The 22,830-nt window shown below is 45.7% G+C and overlaps 1 protein-coding gene across 14 annotated transcripts in view; it reads right to left on the bottom strand.

The window, feature by feature from the left end:
• Sorbs1 (sorbin and SH3 domain containing 1) overlaps positions 1-22,830 on the bottom strand; it is a 226,687-nt gene that overhangs the window by 3,520 nt on the left and 200,337 nt on the right. For 9 of the 14 annotated variants that reach the window (XM_029472826.2, XM_085833983.1, XM_029472830.2 and 6 more), the window contains 7 exons: positions 19,502-19,616; positions 19,249-19,374; positions 16,432-16,626; positions 14,343-15,095; positions 5,156-5,215; positions 4,377-4,567; positions 1,174-1,286 (listed from right to left, as the gene is read on the bottom strand). In XM_029472826.2, coding sequence (XP_029328686.1) covers positions 1,174-1,286; positions 4,377-4,567; positions 5,156-5,215; positions 14,343-15,095; positions 16,432-16,626; positions 19,249-19,374; positions 19,502-19,616 — 1,553 coding nt within the window. The remainder of the gene's footprint in view (positions 1-1,173; positions 1,287-4,376; positions 4,568-5,155; positions 5,216-14,342; positions 15,096-16,431; positions 16,627-19,248; positions 19,375-19,501; positions 19,617-22,830) is intronic. The other 5 variants (XM_085833984.1, XM_085833985.1, XM_021151938.3 and 2 more) reach the window with 1 other exon arrangement.

Below are 22,830 nucleotides of genomic sequence, written 5' to 3'. Positions count from 1 at the left end.
CTGGAGATAGAAGCACTCCTAGAGGAATCTCACTGCAAATTTATTCTCAACCTCTCCTCTTTCTCTCTGTCTATCTTTCTCTCCTCTCTCTCTCTCTCTCTTTTTTTTTTCTTGAAACAGTCTTGCTGTACAGCTCAAGCCGGCTCAGAATATAACATCCCCCTGCCTCAGCCCCACTCTTTGACAGGACATCCACACATGGTAACTGAGAACTGAGATAGAATATATACCAGCTTCCAAAGACTAACTATGAAAACAGTATAAAATATATCACTAGCAACGCTATGAGCTCAAAAGATAATATCCAAATAACTTGGATTCATTAAGACATCAGCACTAATTTAATAGGTTTTTCTTTACTTTTTCAATACGGCCTGTCTAAAGTTTTCAGTTTTACACTTGGCACACCTACTGTTTCTATGGGGCTGCAGTATGCTCTGTGGCCTTCAGCTTCCTGGTAAGACTTTCTTTTGTAAAGAACTCCATAGGGAGGCCTGGCTTCTGGGAGGACAGAGCATTTTCTAAGAGGTTGGTAAGTGTGCATGAAGTCTGTGGTACTCAGAGACAAACCCAGGCCTCATGCTTTAAACAAATGCTCTACCACTGAGCCTTGCAGAACCCTCCTTTGTTTTATTATTTGAGCTGGTTGCTTTTCTTCAAGTTATTAGAAGCCTAGAATAAATACAATGATGTAAGGAACATCCACACATGTACTCGAACTTTATGGTGGAGACCTAGTCATGTTCGTGTTCTCCACTCCTGTCCACCCCCCACCCTGGTAGTTTTTTGAGACAGGACTTCTATGTATATCCCTGGCGAATCGGCCGCCTGCCTCTACCTCCCAAGTGCTGGATTAAAGGCATGAACTACCACTGTCCAGACCTTGTGTTGTTTCTTAAGAGTTTTAAAGGTGGCATCTTTAAATATTAAAGACACATACACAATAGAAATATAAATGGAACCCCATTAACAGCAGTGACGAATGTGACACTGCGGTCTGTCATAGCTCTGGCATATATCTTGGCTTTAGGTTCTACTCAGTGACATTCATGTGACCTTGAGATGAGTGGCCCAGCATTCCTGGGGGCTGGAAGATTGCTTTTTACATGTCTCATCATTCCTAGTCCTTCTTCCAATACACTACTAGGAAGAAAAGCATGATGGGATTCTTACCAACAAACCATCCATCGTCACATTTTTCCATGACATCAACAATATCTCCATCTCGGAGTTCCAACTCATCATCGTTCTGTGGCACATAACTATATAACGCTTGGTAGCTACACCTACAAACCAGAGGAAGGAACAGTGAGTGGCTCAGCTGCTGACAGAATCTGATGCCCGTCGACAAATCCCAACACTGTAAACCCAGCATCGATGTAATGTTTCCCACTTAATGTTGAAAGCATTTTATTGACTAGTGCTCTAGCAGTTTAGCATTGAAGAAATGCATTAAATCAATTAAGGCCAGCAGGGGTGGGGGGACTTCTGATGATCAAGTAATGGTTGACCTTAGTTGGTTTTTTTCCTCATTACCATGGGAAACCTTTATTGCCTACAGCCTCTCCCTAGCCTCTATCCACTTTACTACCTTGAAAGTTAACCACACCCCTTTTTATAATAGGATAATATAGGTAGATAATTAAAAATAATAAGCAGTTATTTAGTTTCAGGATTATTAAATCCTGGCCATCAATGTTAGAGAACAAAAAGCAATTGTACAAACAGGTGATAGATTATGCACAGGCAGAAAAATGTATAAAAATGTACATTCCCGGTTAAATGTTTGTGTTCTTAGCATGTAGGAAGCTGAGGTAGGAAGACATCACTGAGTCTAAGGCCACTCTGTGCTGCACATTGAGCTCCTGGCTTATAGAGTAAGACCCAGACGGGTCAAGGACACCACAAGCAAACCCAGAGACTCAACAAACCTGGCCTCCCAGGGGCTCACTGAGACCGAAACAATAGTCAGGGAGTCTGCATAGGTCTAACCTAGGCCCTCTGCATATATGCTGTAGTTGTGCAGCTCAGTGTTTTGTGGGACTCCTAGTAGAGGGAGCAGCAGCTACTTCTGACACTTTTTCCTGTTTTGTGACCCAGGGGTGGGGAGAGGGGCTGGGAAAAGAGGAGGCAGGGAAAACTGGTGTCTGGATAAAATATGAGAGAGCAAATTAATAAAAATATCAAAACCCCTCGGAGCAATACTAATTAAAACTAAGATAGCACATTCCCATTGTCTCGCTGTGTGGGGGCCCTTTTCCGAACAGCCTGAAAACTCACTGCTTCTGCTCCACCCAAGGATAGCTGCAGATAAGGTTTTGTTGACTTGCTCTTTGGCCTAGGACATCTGGTCTGTGCTGCTCTGTGCTCTGATAACAGTGAGGCTCATTGTGAAACTGGCATCAGCTTCAGCAGTAAGGGAGAGCTTTGTTCTCATTCTTCTCTTACCAAATGCTTTTGGGGCATCTAATGTGCACCACCAATGTCACAATTCATTTTAAAACACCACGGTAGCACCAGAATTTTGTAAATGAGCCAATCAAATGCCATTTTCAATAATGCCAGTGAATTCCAATGTGGAGTAAGAGGGATTAGACAGCACATGGCGCTGGCTTAAAGCACTAACAGGCTTGTACTGACTGTCACACATAGGACACTGTTTTCACCACTTGTCCCACTGTGTTGAGATTTTTGTGGAAGGATCTGGGTGCGAGTGAGAAGGTCCCTTAACGAGGAATAGAAGAGACGAAGATAGCTTTCAAGTTGGTAAGTGAATACCTTGTCTCCTGTTTCTGTATTTATTTCTTACCTAGCTTGGATTCCTACCGCTGGATGTGTAATTACATGTATGTCCTCACTAGCTTCTGAAACTACGTGTCCCCTTAATTTCCACTATAACTGCTTTGCTAGAGTATGTTCTTGAAAATAACTCTGCTTGTCTGTCTGCAAACCGTGGAGAAAGACCAGAGAAAATATGTACCCTTGTGGCCTTAGTTCTAAGGGTCCCCCGTAGCTCAGAGGTCCCCAGCTGAGTTCTTCTGCTGGTTCTAGTACCCTACTCTCAACAGAGTGTCTTGTATTCTGTCCCCTATTTTCTACAAGACCTTAATCTTCCTCCCCTCCAGACCCGAGTCTGTCTCTCCTTGCTGTCCTGTCCCTGTTACTGTGTGCAAGTACCCCTCTCTCCTGGCTGTGCTGAGCCCTCTTCCTCCTCTTAAAGCCTCTCGAATGAATCTTTCAATTTTCTCTCCTCCTTCTTTAGTACAAATATGCCTAGGAATCTGCCTTGTCTCCAATGTCCCTTGATCTACAGTCTCCCACCCAACCCCATCCCATGCATCATCAAACTTATTCTTCAGCCCTTTCTAGTGGGCCACCCACTATTGTTATATGGCCACCAGTCATTTCTCAGGTTGCCTGGTCTCTAAGAGGCAGGCAACACTGCTGGCCAGATGCAACAAGTTCTGTTCTATAAAAGTGAGCATTCCTAGACCCGTGCCTGTCTTGCTGCTCTATTTTATCCTCCTTCACTGACTCTTTCTCTTTACCCTGACTCTCTGTTGGGAATCTTATGCATTTCCATGGTTACATAAAGTCACTCTGTTCTAGCTAAGAGTACCATGACTGATTTCATTTTTCCTAACCAACATCATCTTTGTCCCTCATTTCTGAATCCCACGCTCCATCTGCTCCCACAGTTATCTCCTTAGAACGGGCACAATCAACATACAACTCAGTTTAAAAGCCTTCAGTGGCTTCCTGGTGCCTGCAGAATAAAATCCAAACCTATCTCAGCTGCAATCTAGAACCTGGTCTCACCCTGTCATCTTCACTTTCATCTCTAACCTCACCTCCATGAACCATGTGCTGGCCACACAAACCTTCCTCAGGGTCTCCAAACTACCCACTCTATCTGTGCCTTTCTCTCAGAGCTTGGTTCAACTCACTTCTTTTAGGAACAGGATTTTCTCCTGTGTGTCTAAACCACAGGATGTATCCAAAAGATGTTTTGAATGAATGAGTGAATGAATCAACTCTGTCCATTCATTTCAGCTCAGAAGCAAGTGTTCCCCTCTTTCTGTTCCCCGCAGCATTGATATTGAAACTGGGTAGCACAGCTCTCATTTCCCCTTGTATGGTCGTTAACTCTTTACCCATCTCTCTCTTCCAGGAGTCCATGACCTCTTTACTTTACCTAGCACCTAGCTTCATGGCTGACAGGAAATATGGCCTTCCCTAGAAACCCGCAAAGAAGCGGGAAGCAATTAGCTCATCCCCCCAACCCCCAAACAGCCGTGAAGTCAGCCAACCATCCATTTTCCAAGGCAGCAAGTCCACCAACAACCTAAGAACCTAACTTCCCAGGCTGTACTTACAAATCCAGTGAGGGCTGACTCCTGTCTGGGGTGACTCTTCGCTGCTGGGCTTGAGGTTGCTGAGAAATGATTAAAGATGATTTATTGTCAGAAGGGGGTACCTTGTGATGGAAGTCAAGGGGATGAGAGACAGTGCTGCAGTAATGAACAGATTTCTCCGCAATGTTTATGATCTCATTGCAAACCGCTTCCTGTGAGGTGGCCCCGCGGTATCCAGAAACCCCCATAAAACAGTCAATGTGGGGACAAAAAAAAAAAAAAAAAAGAGAGAGAGAGGAAGAGATGTAACATTCCAGACGAAGCACGTAAGTCCAGGGAGAAAACAGAGTTGAAGATCCGGGTTAAAAAACAGAGAGAGATTCCAGTAGTAGAGTGCAGGATGGATCCAGGTAAGCATGGAAAGACAGGTAAGATACAGAGGAATTTGGCATTTAGTAATGACTATTTTGAAAAGGCAGCAGCATAACAGCCTGTAATTAGTAACTAACTGTTACAGCTGGAATAATCTCTGGCTGCAAATGCAACAATGTATCCCCCATCATGCACTAACTAGCACATCATTTAATCCCACCTGCAGGCAGGGTGGAACTGTCTCTAAATTCCTCCTCTCCTTTAGAGGCACAGAGGGTGGCCGAATCCCTGGCTCTACCATATTGGTTGGTTGTGCGCTCTTTGCAAACCACAGCCGGATGTTTACCAGGGGTTACTCTGGTCTACACGCTGCAGTCAGTAAGGGTGCTCTTTAGGAAAGCCACAGTCTTATTCAACAGGCATCTTACCACATAGTTCTTTTCAGATTCTGTGAGATCAGGTCCTGCGCTCAATGAATGATGAGAAGGCTGTGATCACCAAGCAAATCATAAGGGAGACATTTTAGCAGATGTCACATTGGAAAGGATTCAAAGAAAAAGCATGAGCAAATACACGTACCACACCACCACATTCAGATGACACCAGATATTTGCGGCCCACGGCCACTGGGTTTCCATGACAACATGGCAGATGCACAGGAGAAAATGCAGATGTACAGAATTAGAAGCAAGCATCCAGCAATGGAATGGGAAATGGGAAATGTGGTGGGAGTGAGGTAAGGACAACATGGGGTCCTCGGACTGGCAGGAGACACAGGGAAGGGCTGCCTTTAGGAACAAAACTGCCACACCCCCTCACCCCCATCCCATTCAGAACCTTCTGATCTCAGTGAACATGTTTCTTCAAGGAAGGGGATGCTGTATCAAACATGGTTTCAGATTTGGGGTAATGGGACTCCAATGGTGGGACCATCAGGGCCATCACCCTGGGGCACTCAAAGAGACTGAATAATTACACGACTATATTCGTGGGTAATAGATAAAAGTCTCAAGACCATGTCCTCAAATGAATCTAAACATGATTTAGTCTGGTGAGGTATGGAGTGAGTTTCAGAGCAGCAGTGACCTGAGAGACACACAGCAATGAACCATCTCTTGTCACCAGCCGGGGCTACGTGTGTTGATACAGAAATGGGTCATGCAACGAGGCCACACAGACCTTCCTTTTAAGCTGGACTCCCATGAGGAGGTCAAGCCTCTGTTGGGAGAGAGTCTGGAGTCACTTTCTCCAGAGAGGATTCAATTCCAAGCTCTAGGAAGTCCCTTTGAATGAATACTTGGATGTCCACCTTTGGAGTCCCCCTCCAGGTAACCTTGATGCTTACAACCGCCCTACTGTGTTTCAGAAGAACACTTAGAAATTTTATATGCAGGCCACACTTGTTTCAGAGAGAGCCAGCGAGACGAGTTCACACAGACAGTGCAGTGGTCTCCTGGCTTCTGCCACTGTCCTGTTTGATCTCTTTCACATACCACCACCTTCCACATATCCTTATCAGGTATGCTAACTGACATAATCACCAATGAATACACCCCCACACACAAAACCAGGAGACAGGCAGGTGTGCCGATCATAATGCTCTAAAAAACGCATGTTCCGAGGTGGGTCACACAGCCCACCAGGGAGAGGAGAACTGCTTGGTTGTTCTTTCAATTCTGCCACATCACCGTTCTTGTTCATCTCCACTTGTAGATGTTCTCACCGTGTCACACACCCAGAATAGCAGCTGCACCAGGAATCACTTCCCTATGGGTTTTGGGTTGTTTTTGTTTGTTTGTTTTGTTTTTAAATATTTTATGTGTATGGATGTCTTGCCTGCATGTGTGTCTGTTTACCACATACATGCAACACCTGTGAAGGGCAGAAAAGGTCATCCAATTCCTTTGGGATTGATTGGAGTCAGTGACAGTTGTTAGCGATGATGTGGGTGCTGGGAACAGAGGCAAACTCCTCTGGAAGAGCAGTCAGTGTTCCTAACTACTGAGCTAGCTCTCCAGCCACCCCTCATTGTTGTTGTTTTTGAAACACTCCTTCAGGTTCTTTAAGAAACCCTTCCTAGCCTCTATCATTAAAACCTCTTGGCCTCTACTCGGTCAGGCTAAGATGGCTGACGCCATGTTACCAATACCCAATTTCTATCTCTTCTAAGAGGGACATTCTACCTTCTCTTCCTGAATGTTTTATTCTAGGTCAGCAGTTCTCAATTTTCCTAATTCTGTGACCCTTTAACATAGTTCCCAATGTTGTGGTGACCCCTCAACCATAGCATTATTTCACTGCTACTTCATAACTATAATTTTGCTAAATGCTGTGAATCATAATGTAAATATCTGATTCTCAGAATATCTGATATGAGACCCCTGTGGGCGTTGAGAACCGCTGCTCTAGATGTTCAAAGTCGTTTTCTCCTTATAAAAGGTGTGCCATAAAAAATAGCCTCTGATCTTAAACCCAGGAGCCACAGTACTAGAGGGCTATCTGGGTCTCAGCAATTCCTTTGGTCTCTGGCCATACCCAGAGCAGAAGATAATTATCATCTAGCTCAAACATCCAGAGAGTACAGACAGCCCCATTCCTGAGACGTAGGGAAGATGAGTCCCCACTTAGTGCTGGATAAATGAAGGAAGTTGTCGAGGTAAATATTATCAGATTCTGTTTTTCCTTGTTTAGATTTGGTAAAACAGCTCATACAGCTGGAATGTAAACGTATTGGAGTGGGGAGGCTTCCCATGTAGCTGGAAGCCACCAGCACCCATTACCTGGATCAGCCCTTCACTTGGAAGGCTGTTTATCCTCAGAGGGCTTTCTCCCTCTAGGCACATGTTCTTGTTTTTTCCTGTCCTGCTTCCTAACACTATCTCTGCAGTTCCTCCTCTGAGCCTGTGCTGTCTGAGCCTGCGCCGTGAGCACGTGAGCTCCAAAGGATGAAGTGAAATGTGCTACGACTGAAAAACAGACACTGGTTCTCAAAAACCTGGTTCAAAATATAAAGATGTTAACATAGATCATTAAATAATCTTTTTACTATATTGGGTGAAACAGCATGCATTATTAAAGTTAACTCGTATGTTCTGTTTCACTATGGCCGCCAGGACATTTTAAACTCCTGTGTGCTTCACATTTCCCTTCTACTGGCAGTGCCCTCCCTCAGAGTTTCAATGTCTGTCTATCCTTAACCTAAGAGTAGATACATGTTCTCATCGGGACCCGGCTGGTGCTAAGAATAAAGGGAGCATGAGCTCATGCTATGTACATCTTGGATTCTGTAGTCACATTCCAGCTTCCCATGTGCCTGGAAAAACAGCAAGCAGTCCAACGCGCAAGGCACACACTCAAGCAAGCACACACTGCACCCGCTTCACTTCCCCACTAGAGGTACAGGAATTTGTTGCTGATCCAGAAACCTCTTTCTGTGGACTCATATGAAACAGTGTTCTTTTCATTTCCCCTAAAAATGCGCTGTGTGTCCTTGCTGTTTCCCTGTTGTCTGTCTTCAGCTTGGAGTCTGTCAGAAATCTGACCTCAGCTTCCCTGGGAGCTGTTAATCCCCTGGGGACCCAGAAAGCACCTGGTGCTCCTGGAGTTACTAAGCATCCTGTTCCAGCTCTGGGGGCGTGCCAAAGGCGAAAGTCCAAAATAAGCTGCACATGAGCTAGAGAACCCGGTGGGGCACGTGGGATAGATACCCAGTCCCTGTGCGGTCTGGATCCCCACACAGTCATCAGGAATCAACTATTCCACTGATAGGCCACTGCCCCCGAGTCTCTGAGATGGCATTGCTCTAGTTAAGTCGTACCCTGTGCCTCCTCTCATTTAACCTCACATTATGCAACCTACACTGGCCTCCTAAGGGGACAATGAATAATCTGGGTTCCCAGACACACTCTGATACTGACCGTCTTCTGAACAAAAATTTCAAATTCCAAAACAAATACCATCGTGTTCAGCCCTAGCTCTATGACTAGAATGTGGCCATCTTATGAATTAATAATTAGAAACAGGTAGCACCAACACAGCTCATAGGAGGCAGCCCCTCTGCTTGTCAGGTCACAGCCTCCAGACATAGACGCAAAGCTCCTTTCTGTAAACTCCGGAGGTGAGCTCTGGCCCAAGGATAGTGATACAAGATTGATTGTATGTGGAACATAGGCAACTCTGGGAGCAGGGGAAGCCTAGAGGACCACTCCTGCATTTCTGATCCAGGAAACTTCCAGAGAACCAGCAAAGGGGCGTCTGGTTCCCCTGAGTTCTCCTATAACATCCAACAGGAAAAAGGTGGTGATTTCAACACAAAGCTAGTTCCTGACAAGTCTTTGGGATCCCCGCTGCTTGTACTTAATCTCCTTTGAGAGCACCCACGGGACAACACCTGGACTTCCTTGGCATTTCAATCTGTTCCCAACAATCAGGAGCACTCAGTCTTCTCACATCACACTTTGTCCACCTTGCTCATCTCTGTCCTATTAGGAGAGATGGTGGTTGGGTGGCTCAGGTGTAAAGAAGAACCGAGGACCTTTCCAGTGTACCTCACGCTTTTTTTTTCTTCATAACAAAAAAAATAAAATAAAAAGAGACATGAGTGTGTCAAGTACAAACCTCATGATTTCTAATTTTCTTTTTCTTTTTTTAAATCCACGATGACGTTAGTGCGAGGACTGCATGTGTCATGGTGTGCAGGTTAAAAGAACGTAACTATCCTAACATGTGGGTGCTGGGGATTGAACTCAGCCCACCAGGCTTGGTCGCTTGTGCCTCTGTTACCTACTGAGGCATCTTGCTAGTCTGCGAATTCCTAAATTCTTCATTTATACAACCCAAGCAAAACGAGTCTCCCGTGCCCTAGCTTTCCCTCCCAGCCCCCAGCCGCCATGTTCTTCTCGGGGTGGAAAGGCATCTTTCACCTTTCCTGCTTCCCCCAGCAGCACACAACAGGCCTTGCCAGAGCTGAGTCTCCATTACGTGGTCTGTGCTAAGTGTGCTCTCTCCAGCCTATCTGGCCATCTGTTTCCTGGACTCTAAGTTCTGTGACCCTGTCCTCGGTCCTTTAGGTGCCCTGTCAGAGGGAAACTTCACCACCACCAAGCTGATCATTCAGGGAGTGCGGAGGGAAGGTCGCCTCTCAGTGCTCTGCACCTGATCTCTACAGAAGCCGCCCATTTCTTCTGGCACCACAGCAGGGATGAACGCTGCAAAGTCTGATCTTGGTTTCCCACCATTAATACTTCTCACTTCCCTTTTGTTCCTACAGGTTTTACCTCATTCTTCCCTTCCTTTCCTGATCCCCACTCTCCAGCCAGGGCCCTGGCCTTGTTTGCATCTTTCTGGGGACTGACTTTAGTTCCCACATGCTTACCAAAGCACATATTTCTGTCTTTAGCCAAGTTGCACCTCTCCTTTCCCTGATCCTTCTGCCTCTCCCTCCTGAGTTATGGGACCATAGGGATGCCTGACTTAATTTAGAAATTCAATGCGGCTTCTCCCCGATGTCAAGCCCTCTTATACACAAATCCAGATATCTGTCCACAAACTGCTTCTCTCTTGGGGAGGTGCGGTAAATGCTTGGTGACGCTATTGGCTGAGCGCTCGCACCCAATCTCCTCCTTTCCTTTCTAGATGAGCCGCGCAACATGCTAAGCCCACACTATGCCAGACAGAATCCGAGAACTTGCCAGTTAATCCTGATCTCCTGGGTGTTTTCTGTGTAGCTATGTGTGCTTTTGTTCAGTCAACAAAGTCATCACTCAAAAAAAAAAAAAAAAAAAAAAAAGCAAAAAGGTGTTTGCTTTTCAACAGCGAAGCTTTGCGGGTCTATAATAAAGCCCATACTTTAAACACTGTGTGTTCTTTCTCGTCGACTGAAATTCACATGGGTTCCTCACTTCATCACAGAATGCCACAGCGGAAAGGAAGTTCAGTTCCCACGTCAGCATCTTTTGTTTGGGAACAAGGAAGTTTTAGGGAAGAGATGTGACTCACCCACAGACACTCAGCGGGCTGACGGCAGAGCCAGAACCAGAACCTGGAGACCAACGTTCCCCCTGCCTCCCTAGAGACCCTGGCACTGATTTACTCCTTCTGGTGTTCAGAGAAAACAAACCTAAAAATAAGCAGCTGGCCCAGCGTGAAAGCGTTCTGAGAGTAGAAATGACTGAGACATCAACGCATCTTCCGTAGGAGTTCACCTAGCCGTTAAGTGGGGATATGGACAGGTGACCCAGGGGAAGGAATGCAGCAGAGCAGGAACTGACTGTCAATGGCTAGGGAACAGTGAGGAAGACAGCATCCATGCTCTTATGAGGTATGGCGAATGCTGGAGGCACAAACAGGCACTGGCCAAGCTGTGGTCCCAGCCCCCTGGCAAGTTCCCACTGATCTACCAACTCATAAGTTCATCCAAAGCTTGCTGAATCTAGGACCACATCTTTCTCCATACACACATACACATTGTACTTCCTACCTTCCGGCCTTTGAATATCAAGTACAGTCTGCTGTATCTATGGGAAAACTCCCTAATACTTAAACTACACAAACATACACACATACATACACACACACACTCACACACTTCACACACATAATATGCTACTTTGCATCACTTTTCTCCTCCTATGCTTATTATGTCTTCCCATCTTGAACTTCCAGGATAGACTGTTGTCTCTCTTTTGCATTATAATTACATGGGAACGGGGCTGGTTCCCCAGTCAATATCATAAACTCTTCTAGGTCTGCTCAGATTTTTTTTTTAACCTTTTCTTTCCCTCAACAAGTATTTACTGAGCACAGTCCATAGATTAGGTCACGACCTTAACCGCTGGGCCTTAATGCCCTACAGGGACACAGGCCTGCAAAAGGGCAAATGCATGAGAGCTTGCTCCCAGCGTCAGGCTCAGAGCTCTTCATCCAGTTGTGCAGGGGCTGGGGAGGTAGCCAGAGAAGGCTTCCTAGGAAATGTAGCACCTATAGGAAGCCATGAAGGACAAACTAGGAGCATGTGCACACACAATAGCTGAAGAAACTTTAGAAGAAGAGGCTGCCTTGTTATCTAAAAGAGCATCTCACTAGGGACTCTTTCAAGCCCAGAGGAAGGACTTTCCCGAGAGGCAGAGGAAGCCTGCAGTGATGTCCAAACCTTTTGGCTCCCGGGTCACTTAATACACTGCTGGACACCAGATATTCAGAAGAAGGATCACAACGTCTTGGACTGCATTCTCACTTAACATTCCGTTCACTGGTCAGATGTGCAACCAAGTTCCTCGTCCCAACAGAAGGACAAACAGAACGTGGGGCTCATCAAGAAGAGTTGCTGGCAAGTTTCTTGACACTGGAATGCATTTACCCAGACAAGTGACACAGCTTGAGGTGACATCCTGACAGGGCCACTAGAACAGTTGATGAAGTAAGTCCTTCTCATCTTTAGCTTGCCTGTCAGCCAAACAGATCTCAAGAAGAGGGAGGGAGTCCTTTATAAAGGACCCATCCCCGGAGCTGTCTTGCTGAAGTGAGCGGCTGAGAAGGCTTGTGTATGCAGCTACCCTTCCAGACACCCCCAGTTCTCAAACGCAGTTAACCAGACCATGGCCTCTACATATCCATGGGGAAATGGCTTGTGCCAGGAAAGGAGGAGGAAGGGAGGGGACAGGAAGTGATACACCTGCTGTCCAGAGACTCACCAGGAAAGGAAAGCTAACCCTCAACAAGCCTGGCCTTTCAATCAGCACAATGTCTGGTACTGCCAGCTCCTCCTACCCTTGGCAGGAAGCAGGAAGTGTGTACCTTGAACCTCACTGGTGCTTCGGTACTGGGCTGTGCGCACTTCCTGTACACACTGAATCCTGGAACAGGACTGAAGTGATGACTCACACCTGGCAATCAGGAGGGCTCCTGATTTAGGCTGATCTGTGAACCGCGCCTCTGTCAGACATTTCTTCCTTTTCAACCGGCCAACTCCACTACCCCTTCCGGTGAACTATTTTTTCCCTCTCAATCAGATGGACACTTTGGTTTAGAGTACACCTGTCCCAGAGCCCTGCACTAGGAGATAGAGGAACCACATACAGTAGTCAGAGCAGGAATCCCTGTCTAATGGAGACTGAACATAGGCCAAGTACCGTACTGACATCCACTGTTTTATTGATCAGCATAGTGGCCCTTCCAGGGAGGGGTGCACTGTTTGTTTTTACCCCTACTTTACATATGAGTGGTTAGGGCCTGTGGGAGGCTTGGGGGGGGGGGGGCGGGATGTTCAGTGCTTGCTAACTTTATGTAGTCTAAACCCAATTCCACATAAATTACTACACACTTGATTACCCTCAGTGATCTCTACTCCACACCAAACACACAGGCCTGTGGAGGTCCAGCCTGCCTCTGTGCTCCCGTTACTGGCCAGGTGACACAACTGTGTCAGCCACTGTCACTGGATATGGGCTCCCTTAAGAAAGGGATTTAACAACCTCTGGTCCATAGACCAGTAACAGCAGCTCCTTGAACCATTCCTCAAAAAACCAACAGAGCTACAAGAGGAAACAGGAGCAACCGCCTGAGAGAGGAGCACAGCCCACGGAGGTACTGTATATAATAGATGACAGCCAACTGGGAGATGGCTTCAGAAAAAAACACTCAATTCTATTGAGGTTCTATAATGTCCCTGGTCCTAGAAGCAGTTTTAGATCACCCAAGATGGTGGTTCTATCTTCCCTTACAAAGTGTTTGTAATTAACACCTGCACGCATTATTTCAAGGAATTTCCTGGACCATGCTACAAGGGAAGTTATCTTCTTTTCAGGAAACTGAGTCTCTGAGAGGGTGAACAATTCCCATCACAGCACTTAGCTGGAGTTGGTACTCAAATCCGGTTACTATGGAAAAGTTGCCCAAAGTCTTTGAATTTCTGGATACTAAATAACATAAACAAAACTGGATAATGATCTGTCTAGTTATCAAATTAATGTCCCTCCAAAATACCCTAAGTCCACCTTAATTTATATGCTGAAATCTTTGTAGTTCACTTAGAGAGAAAACTATAACTCAAAACCTAGGACACCAATTTAGTGACCTCAACCACACCAGAAGCCCCTGCATTTTGACACCTCTGAAGACCCAAAATGTCTCAGCTCACTGTGAACGTGGCCCTTTAGTTCCACACAAACACAAGACAAGACGAACACCTGACAAAACTGAGCACCATGAGTTATGGAAACAGTGCATCTCACAAGAAAAGCCTACCACATGACACCAAGGCCTGGTGTTCCCAGCTGTGTTAGTCAAAGCAGACCAAGGACCCTCTCTAGGATGTGAATGGGGCACAAGGAAGGCTTTCCTGTTTGAGGGCTTCTGTACCAGTATAGCAGGTGTCAATGGAGGAATACTTTCAAATATCTCAAGATGCTAGAATGTTTCTCTGAACTATCCCCAGCCAACACCCTAGTCCATGGCCCCTCCATTCCCTCTTAGTCATTCATCCCTTTGCTTCCAAGGCAAGCAAACAGATCTCACAGGCACCAACTTGGTCAGTTAATGGACCAAGGGTAAGACGTCTGGTCTGGCCCACCATGCCAAGCAAGAGGCCAAGGCCCACCAGTCATGCTTCAGGCCTACCTGGCTCACACCACTCTGAGCAGCCTTCCTGTCAGCCTCGACAGCTCTGTGCAGCTCTGGTGGCCCAGCCTCCCAGGCTGGGAAAGGGCCACCCAGGGGCTTGCAGGACTGACTGTCCTCAGGAGTGTGGAACTCTGAGAGTCTCTGCTCAGAACTCAGGCACCTGACCACGTCTGAAGGTTTCAAGCAGCTCTTCTTAGAGATCTTGGGTCCACCAGGGCATCTCTCACCTGCCTCGCTCTCTGCTTTCCTGTCATATGGTCCATCTTCTCGCCAGGGCTGTCTCTTGCTCTGGCTGCTAAAGGCGTCACTAAGCTCTGAGATGACCCTATCAGAGTTCCCAGGTGGTGGCTGGGAGAAGCCATCTTGGCGAATGTGAATACCACCATCTCCATTGACGTGAAGAGGAGCCTGGACACTGGGTGCCAGTGAGTAGGCTTTGTGGGGTGGAGGCAGGGCCATCGGGGAGACCACTGGGCGCAGAGTGGAGTGATCTGACCAACTTGAATAGGGGAGGCTGAGAGGCAAGGAGGGACGGGCCCTTGCTGACAAGGCCAGGCGGTCCATGTCATAGACAGAAGCCTCAGGCAGAGGAGGCAAGGGTGGTGTCATGGCCAGAGAACGCCTGCCTGGGACCCCGACAGTCAGAGAGATCCACTCGGAGGTGATGGCGTGCATCTCAGGGGACAGGGCTCGGCGGGGGTGGGGTAGAGATGAAGGGGCTGGCATGATGAGCTTGCTGTGACTAGTATACTTAAAAAAAAAAAGGAGAGAGGAGAAAACAAAAGAAAGAAGCAGAGATAAAAGTGTCAGCATAAAGGAAAGGAGGAGAACCACCACAGGGGCATAGTAAGAATGAAACAGAGAGGATGAGCAGGACACCCTGGAGTCCAGAACAGAAATCATCTGGTGAGGTTGGAGAGACTGCAAAGTGGCCGGGTGGATACATGAGAGTGTGCAGGCAGGGTGGAGAGAAGAGGGGCGAGGGGCATGGAGATGGGAAAGGCTCCCATCCAACAGCTGTGGGTAGCGCTGGGCTGCTCTGCAGAGTCACAGGTCAAAGGAAAAGCCAGGAAGTGCCCCGCCCCAGCCCACTAAACCATTCTTGCAACCACAGCGCTGACCCAAAACTGTAGGGTTGGTTGGGTGGATAGCCTCTGTCCAGGCCCTTCCTTCAACTCTGCAGGGTCTTCCACACAGAAGTAGGAAGTGTGTGGTCACTTTGTTTGGCCATCACTCTTAGCCACGGTCAAGTGAAAATTCCCCAAGCTCTTATGGAGCAAGAAGCCCAGTCCAGTCCACGGCCTCTCGTGTGAGATGGTAGAATGTTGTTTTCACTGTTCACGAAGGCCCATCTAACGCTTTGTGCCAAGTGCTCTCTGCTGTGTCGGTGGCCAGCATGGGGGAGGGGACGAAATGATAGAGAACGGGAGAAAGGAGGTACCATGGCAACACCTCCAAGTCCCAGTCTTTCAGCCATCACCCTCCATTTCATTCCACAGGATGCCACCCGACCTTATTTTGCTTATTGGCTTTGGGAAAGTGGGCACCATTTGGAATAACATTTTAAATAATTATGCTCATAACTAAAGTTCAGAAAAGCAACCATATTACTATGGCTATAAGCTACCCACTTCGGACCCAGTAGAGACTGACACCCTTCTTAAGTTTCTTTTCCAACATGAGTCCAGTGAAGGCTTGCATGTAAGGATGAGATCATGAAATTATCTTCCAACCACTGTCCTCTGGAAATCAATCTTGATGGACAGTATTGCACAGAGAAATATGCTGGGCCACAGGGGCGTGGTCTACATACCACCAGCTTCACAGGGATACACCAACTGATAATTTGCTTGGTTTGTTTTTTCCTTACACTTTATCCCTACAGTAACTACCTTAAACTCTTCCCTTTCCTTCATATATTTTAGAGTGCTAAGAAAATACCACAGACATGTATAAAAGGAACTCCCAGCCTGCCCTGTTCTAGGTAGCTCTTAATCAGAGCATGGAAGAGCAGTCCCTGAAGGGCTGTGTGCCGTGGACACAGCTGAGGATGAAAACTGCAAGCTGAGTTTGAAAGCTTAGATACCTGTGGGCTCACAGTGGCACTGCGACTTGGGGAAGAAGAATAAGGCAGGTCGATGTAATCCACAGGGGTTTTCACCAATGGCCTCTTAAGCACATCTACATAGGTGATAGGGAAAATGCCTTGTCGAGATGTCCCAGGAATCCTCCCTTCGTACCAGTTCTCATCCACCTGTCGGAGCAGCGTGATCCTCTCCCCCTGTAAGACACAGTCAAGCAAGAGTCTTAAAGCACCACACTGTAACCCATCAGAGGTCACTGCCTGGATCCTGCACTGCGCTGTCCTGTATCCTTCACCACACTCTATGCTCAGGAGAGCCATCTCTATCGGCCTTGGATGGAGTACTAGGTTGGGGATGCTAACACAGTAGAGCTTCCTTAACCAAGGAGTTAAGCATTTCATAAGGAGCTCAGATTCATGCCCTAGAGCCAGAAGGTAACTGTAGTGTTACCTTCTAAGACTCCTTTAGAACAAGTTGGTCACATATCTAGCCTTCATTTGCAAGGCAAAGGTAACCCTGAACCTGGAGGGTTGTTCTTTTGATACTATGTTATTTTAAATTAATTGTTTTTATTTAAGTATACCATGTTCTGGTGCTTATGAAAGTCAGAAGGGGGCATCTAGAACTAGAGATATGGATGGCTGTGAACCATCATGTGAGTGCTTAGACTAGAACCTGTATCCTCTGCAAGAACAGCACGTGCTCCTTAACCCTTGAGTCACCTCTATAGCCTTTTATTTTTTTTTTGAGACAGGGCCCATGCTCACTTATATAGCCAAGGTCGGCCTTCACCTCATAACAGTCTTTTTAACATAACCTTCTGCATGCTAGGATTACATTACAGGTGTGAGCCATCTCACACCCAACCCAGGTTCTCTCTCTCATATAAAATTATATATGTGTATATATTATTATGTAATAAATTATATGTAATTTTATAGGTTATCTCTCTTATATACAATTATATATACATTCTATATTATTTTCATGTAATAATAAATTGTATTATATAATAATACACTATATTATATATAATTTTGTAGGTGTGATTGGTTGAGGTCAAAGACATCTTGCTGGAGTCAAGTGCCCAACCTTGGCAGCTAGTGTCTTTACCCATCTCACCCAACCTCAGAAAGTTCTCTATATTCTTTTCTATACTTTATTTTTATGTTACAGAAAAGTCAGAATAAAAAGAAATAAAGCCCAAAACAATTGCCCCGTACATGGGGACCACCATTGTTAATACATAGGTGCTTTCCAGATTTGCTTCTATGACACGAATTAGACTGTTTTCCCCTATGGAAATTGAGTATGTACCGTATTTTGATTTGTATACATCGTTTGCCCCCACCTTTATTTTGTTATTAGTAACATGTTTATGGTGGGTTCCAGGGGACACATGTGTGATAGGCCCTGTGTAGAGGTCAGAGGACAGCATCTGCACTTACGTGAGTTCCTAAAGTCTGGATGGTGAGTATTTATCAGGTGGCCCACTGCACTCTCACCTATACACTTTTTGATACTTAATGATATAGAGTGGAGCAACTTTATCAAGGAAAACACACACACACACGCACACGCACACACACAATCTTGCTTCATAGCCAGGATGCCCTTGAACTCACTATTATCCCCTGCCTCTGCCTCCCAGCATGAGGATTACAGGTATATGGAACAAGGCCTCTCGTAATTCTCCATTTGTGCAGATGTTATAAAACCTTAACTGACCACCCTTGGAGGTATCTTTCCACAATTTATGTAACAATTTAATCATGAATTCCCTGACAATGGGCAATTAAGGAACATCTGGTTTCTTCTTTGTATAAGGTTGCTTATCTACTCCCAAGGCTCTAGTTCATTTCTCTTGATACTCAATAAAAGTAGTAATTGTCATAACGTCAGCAAGCTGGAGATCTATGACATGTAGAGAATGTCTCAGTCAGTGGGAAGAAGCCCACCCTGCCCTTCGGCTCCACCCCATCCCATCACCCATGGGGTCACTGCCATCACGTTAAGCATGCTGAGCTCTGCCACAAGAACTGCTCCCACCTGTGGACTGACCTCTGACCTGGCCCAAGTCACACTGCTTCATTCAGTTCTCTTACAGCACCCTGAAGAGGCCTTACCTCTCCATGTTTTTTGTTTGTTGTTATTTGTTTGTTTGTTTTCTGTGAGGCAGTGGAGGCTCAGATCAAGTATTCACCCCCACACAAACTGAAATTCTGGTAACTTCAAAGTTTCAAGGCCTTTAAAGTCCCTCCTGGTACCAATGGTTCTGCCTCCCCACTTGGTTTATGGAGACATAACAAACCTAAATCAAATCATTGGCACAATGCTTATCATTATATGTTGGCTGAATACAGTTAATATATGAGGTCTAAGATGCCATGAATGCTGGCTTTAATTGGTAAACCCAATGTGGCTAAACTGAGTGTGTAAATAATTAAAAAGAAATCTTGGGATATGGATAAAAAGCTCAGCAGTTAAGAGCACTATGCGCGCTTTCCCAGAGGACCTGCAGTTTTGTTTTTCAGATACCACGTGGTGGCTCTCACCCCTGTGTGACTCCAGTTTTAGAGAATCCAACAGCTTCTTCTGACCTCCACAGAAGGTGCTATACATGCAGACAAAACACTCACACACATAAAATAAAAATAAGTAAAATCTCATCTCAGAAAAGCCTCTGGTTCCCCTATTCCAATTTCTGACCAGTCCACTATGTTCTTGAGGCTACAGATTGGCAGCCATAGCAACATCACACCTCTGAGATAACAGCATCATTCAAAGGCCCCAAAGCCAGGATGAGGCGTGTGGCTTACCTTTCGGAAAGACATTTCTACTTGTGTATCTCCATTAAAGTTAAACTTCGCAATGGCTTCTCCATATTCCAAAACTTGTACGGGTGCCAACTTTCTGGGCTGAGCCTTCTCAGCTGGAGGAAGAAGCTGAGACAGGAAAGAAAGCAAAAGGGCAAAAGGAGGAATAGAAGAGAACACAGGACATGGTAAGAAAAATGGTGTTTTAGGCATGCTGGGCTTCTCCTGAGAAGGACGGAGCTGTGGTTTGTGGTACCTCGATATAGGTGCGTGGGAAGATTCCCACCCGGCCATGGTGTTCACCTTCATACCAGTTCTGATCAATCTGTCTGTAGATGTAAACAACGTCTCCCTTCTGCAGAGGCAGCTCCCTGTTGATGGAAGGTCATTGTCTTTTAGCAGATGCTTCAAAATGTGCGTGGTGAAGACACAAGACTTTTACATGGAGTCAAGGGAGTCAAAGTTCCAGAAGATGGGAGGCTCCATCCTTGGAGGCAAGAGCCCCGTTTGTCAGGAAATTCCACCATATTGGATAGTTTTCTAGTCTTTTATGGGATGGATGTCAACACACATACTTACTAATATTAGAGTGCTCGGAGGTCATAATAGTTTGTTGTGATTTTCTTAATGAATTTTTTGGGGGAATTTATATTTATTAAATGGTAAAAATGTCTCCCTTTGGTTACTTTCACTGCTCCTTGTGTGCTACAGCTAGACATGCCTGAACCACTTCAGGTTATGACATTCTCATACCCTCTACCTATCCCTCCTCCACCATCTGTCTCCATCAGCCTGTACTAGAATGCTCTGAAGTTAGGCAGGCTGAGTTCAAACCAAATTCAAAGATTTACTAGTTCTGGGACTTGGTCAGGAAGCTTGACCTCTTGGTGAGAATGTTCCTTCATCTGACCACAGCATCTAATTCAAGGTTGGCGAATGCAGCTGCAAACTGCAGGTAAAACACCCAGTACAGTGCATGCTCTGGAGTCATGCCTTCCTCCTCAGCATGAAAAAGAAGAGTTAGAAAGGAAAAATGGATGTTCCTTCAAATGTTGTTTGTGCCTTTCCCCCCACCTTCCAACTCTTTCTTCCACACCCATCTCTTTGCCTCAGCTCTGACAGTATTCACATCTAACCAGTACTCTTTGTTTTGGAGAGGAAAACAAATAAACTATAAACAAAAAGAAAACAGAACAAAATAATAACTTGAACTTTTCTTGAATTAAAAAATTAATTTAAAAAATTTTTTGCTACAACCCAACATCATTTGGAAGGGGTGTGGCAGCTTTGCAGTATACCAGGAAGCCCTAAATGAGGAGTGCTGACTAAGCATCAGGGCACAGCTGGAAAATTTATAAAACGTTGGCCTTAGGAGGATAAAAGCATCCTGAAGAGGCTTGTGTAGATACTATGTTGGGAATTGGATTCCAAAACGAAGTCCACAAAAAGGATGCAGGATGTTCATCTTTGTGAAAAGGAAACATCTCTGGCTAGTTCTTTCTCAAAGCTTCTCCTTGATGTGTTCTGAGTCCCCCTTTGGGTGCCACTGTGTTAGCGGGTGGGTCCTGAAACAGCCCCACTGTTAAGCAAAGATTCACTACTCTGAGAAAGGTGAATACAGACATCCTGAGGCTGATATCCTTCCTCAGGCACCTCGGGACCAGAAACTTGGCTTTTAGGCACTGTGGCACCTGACCTCTTTCTATATAAAGGCCCTGTACACTTAACTAGGCAGCAGCTTGGTCTGACCCACTTCTTCAATGGAGAAAACCAGGAACTAGTCTCCAGGAAAGTGGTTTCACCAGCGAAATCCTTCAGGCCACACTCTCAGCTCCCACAAGGTCCACATACCTAGGTCTAGTGTTAGAGGACTGGGCACTAACAGTACAAGATCCTTTCAGATTTGTATAACCTTTTATTGTTGCAATGCAACATCATCATCTGCCAACTCCAGGTTCCAGAACCATACATCAAGCCCTTGCCCCAACATCCAACAGTCTCTAATGGCTTATGGTCCTCAATAGGACACACTCATAGCGATCTCTCCTTAGCTAAGCATGCACTACCAACCACGGGACATAGACTTGTTAAGAAGGCAGCAGGGCATGATGGGAACATGAGGCAGGCACTGCTCTCTGGCATTAGCAGTACTGATAAATGATGACAGTCCCACGGACCTCTGGCCTTCTTACTTCTTCTATCTGACTGGTTACCCAAAAAGGGGGGAACACTTTTAAAATGAATTCTAAAAATATGTATCACCCAAAGTCACAATTTAAAGGAAAATATTCTCTTTGTTATTCTCTCTCTGGTTCAAATATGAGGATGGTGGATATCATACTTTTGAGTATGGATTTCTGCTACGCTGTACAAAACACCTCACTGGTTTTACCATGCCTGGTCTCTTTGCAAAGTGGGCAGTTTTTGTCTCATCTTATCAATGATGAAAACAGAGGGTGAGAGACATTGATAAACTGGCCATAGTTACAGAGATATGAGTGGTAGACTTTCTAAATCTAAAGTCCACAAACACACACACACAAACACACACACACACACACACACACACACACACACACACACACGGCCATCTCTTGTTGCAAGCTAAGGGAATGGAGTAAAATCGAACCACGTCGGACTCGTGGCTGTGTTCTACAAATCTGGCCTGGCTATTTGTTTTGTGTTGGAAGAAATGGGAAACATGGTTGAGGAGCCTGGAGAGATTGTTTCCCATCACTCATGAAAGGAAGCACTCCTTCTTATCCCCAGACATGGTGCCTCCTGTCAGCAGGACAATGGAGTGTGGCTGGCCACATTACCTTCAGTTGCCAAAGAAAATGAATGGTCTGTTTTAATCCACAATTAGCTATAGAGCTATCAAGTCCTTCTGGAACCTGTCTGTGGAAACATTTCCCAAACTGTATTCCACAGAAAACAGAAAGGTTTCCTGGTCATCTAAATTTGGGCTACAAAAGCTGATCAGTCTTTGACTCTGAGTTCCATAGTCATGAACATGCCAACAACGGTCCATCTCCTCCAGTGGGAGAGGGGCCTAAAGATATCAGGAGCTGGATCTCTGGCTCATTTCTATAACACTTGTTCTTTGGTTTTGTTTTTTAAGGACATCTTGCAGGATGAACACTCTGAGGAACACACTTAGAGACATGTTAGTATCCCATGAGCTACAAAAAAAAAACAGGCCAAGTTCTATTCCTAGAGTCTGGTTCTGATTCCTTCTACTAAAGGTTGGGTCAGATCATTCTGTAACCTAGCCAAGTAAAAAGAGGCCATATTCAGGTAGAAAGAGGGTGGGACAGTGCGTCAGAGCCAGCTTCGGATGTCAAGGTGCTGGGTTTGAATCCTGACTCTATCAACCTCTTAGGTGGACTAAGTTCTTTCATACTCATTTCCTAAGTTTTGGAAGTGAAAATCACACACACAGCCCTGACTCATCAGAGTTGAGTGGGTTAATACATGTGATGTAATGGTGCTGGCATATAGCATCGACTGTTTGGTATTTGTATTTCTATCTTGGTGAAGCAACAGTTGTCTATCCCAACTCTCCACCCTGAGCAAACAGATTTC

This window comes from Mus caroli, unplaced genomic scaffold (assembly GCF_978045245.1).
Source record: "Mus caroli unplaced genomic scaffold, Mus_caroli_1 scaffold_20, whole genome shotgun sequence".
Taxonomy (NCBI): domain Eukaryota; kingdom Metazoa; phylum Chordata; class Mammalia; order Rodentia; family Muridae; genus Mus; species Mus caroli.
The sequence above is the reverse complement of the archived record's forward strand: the minus strand, read 5'-3'. Positions and strand labels throughout refer to the sequence as shown.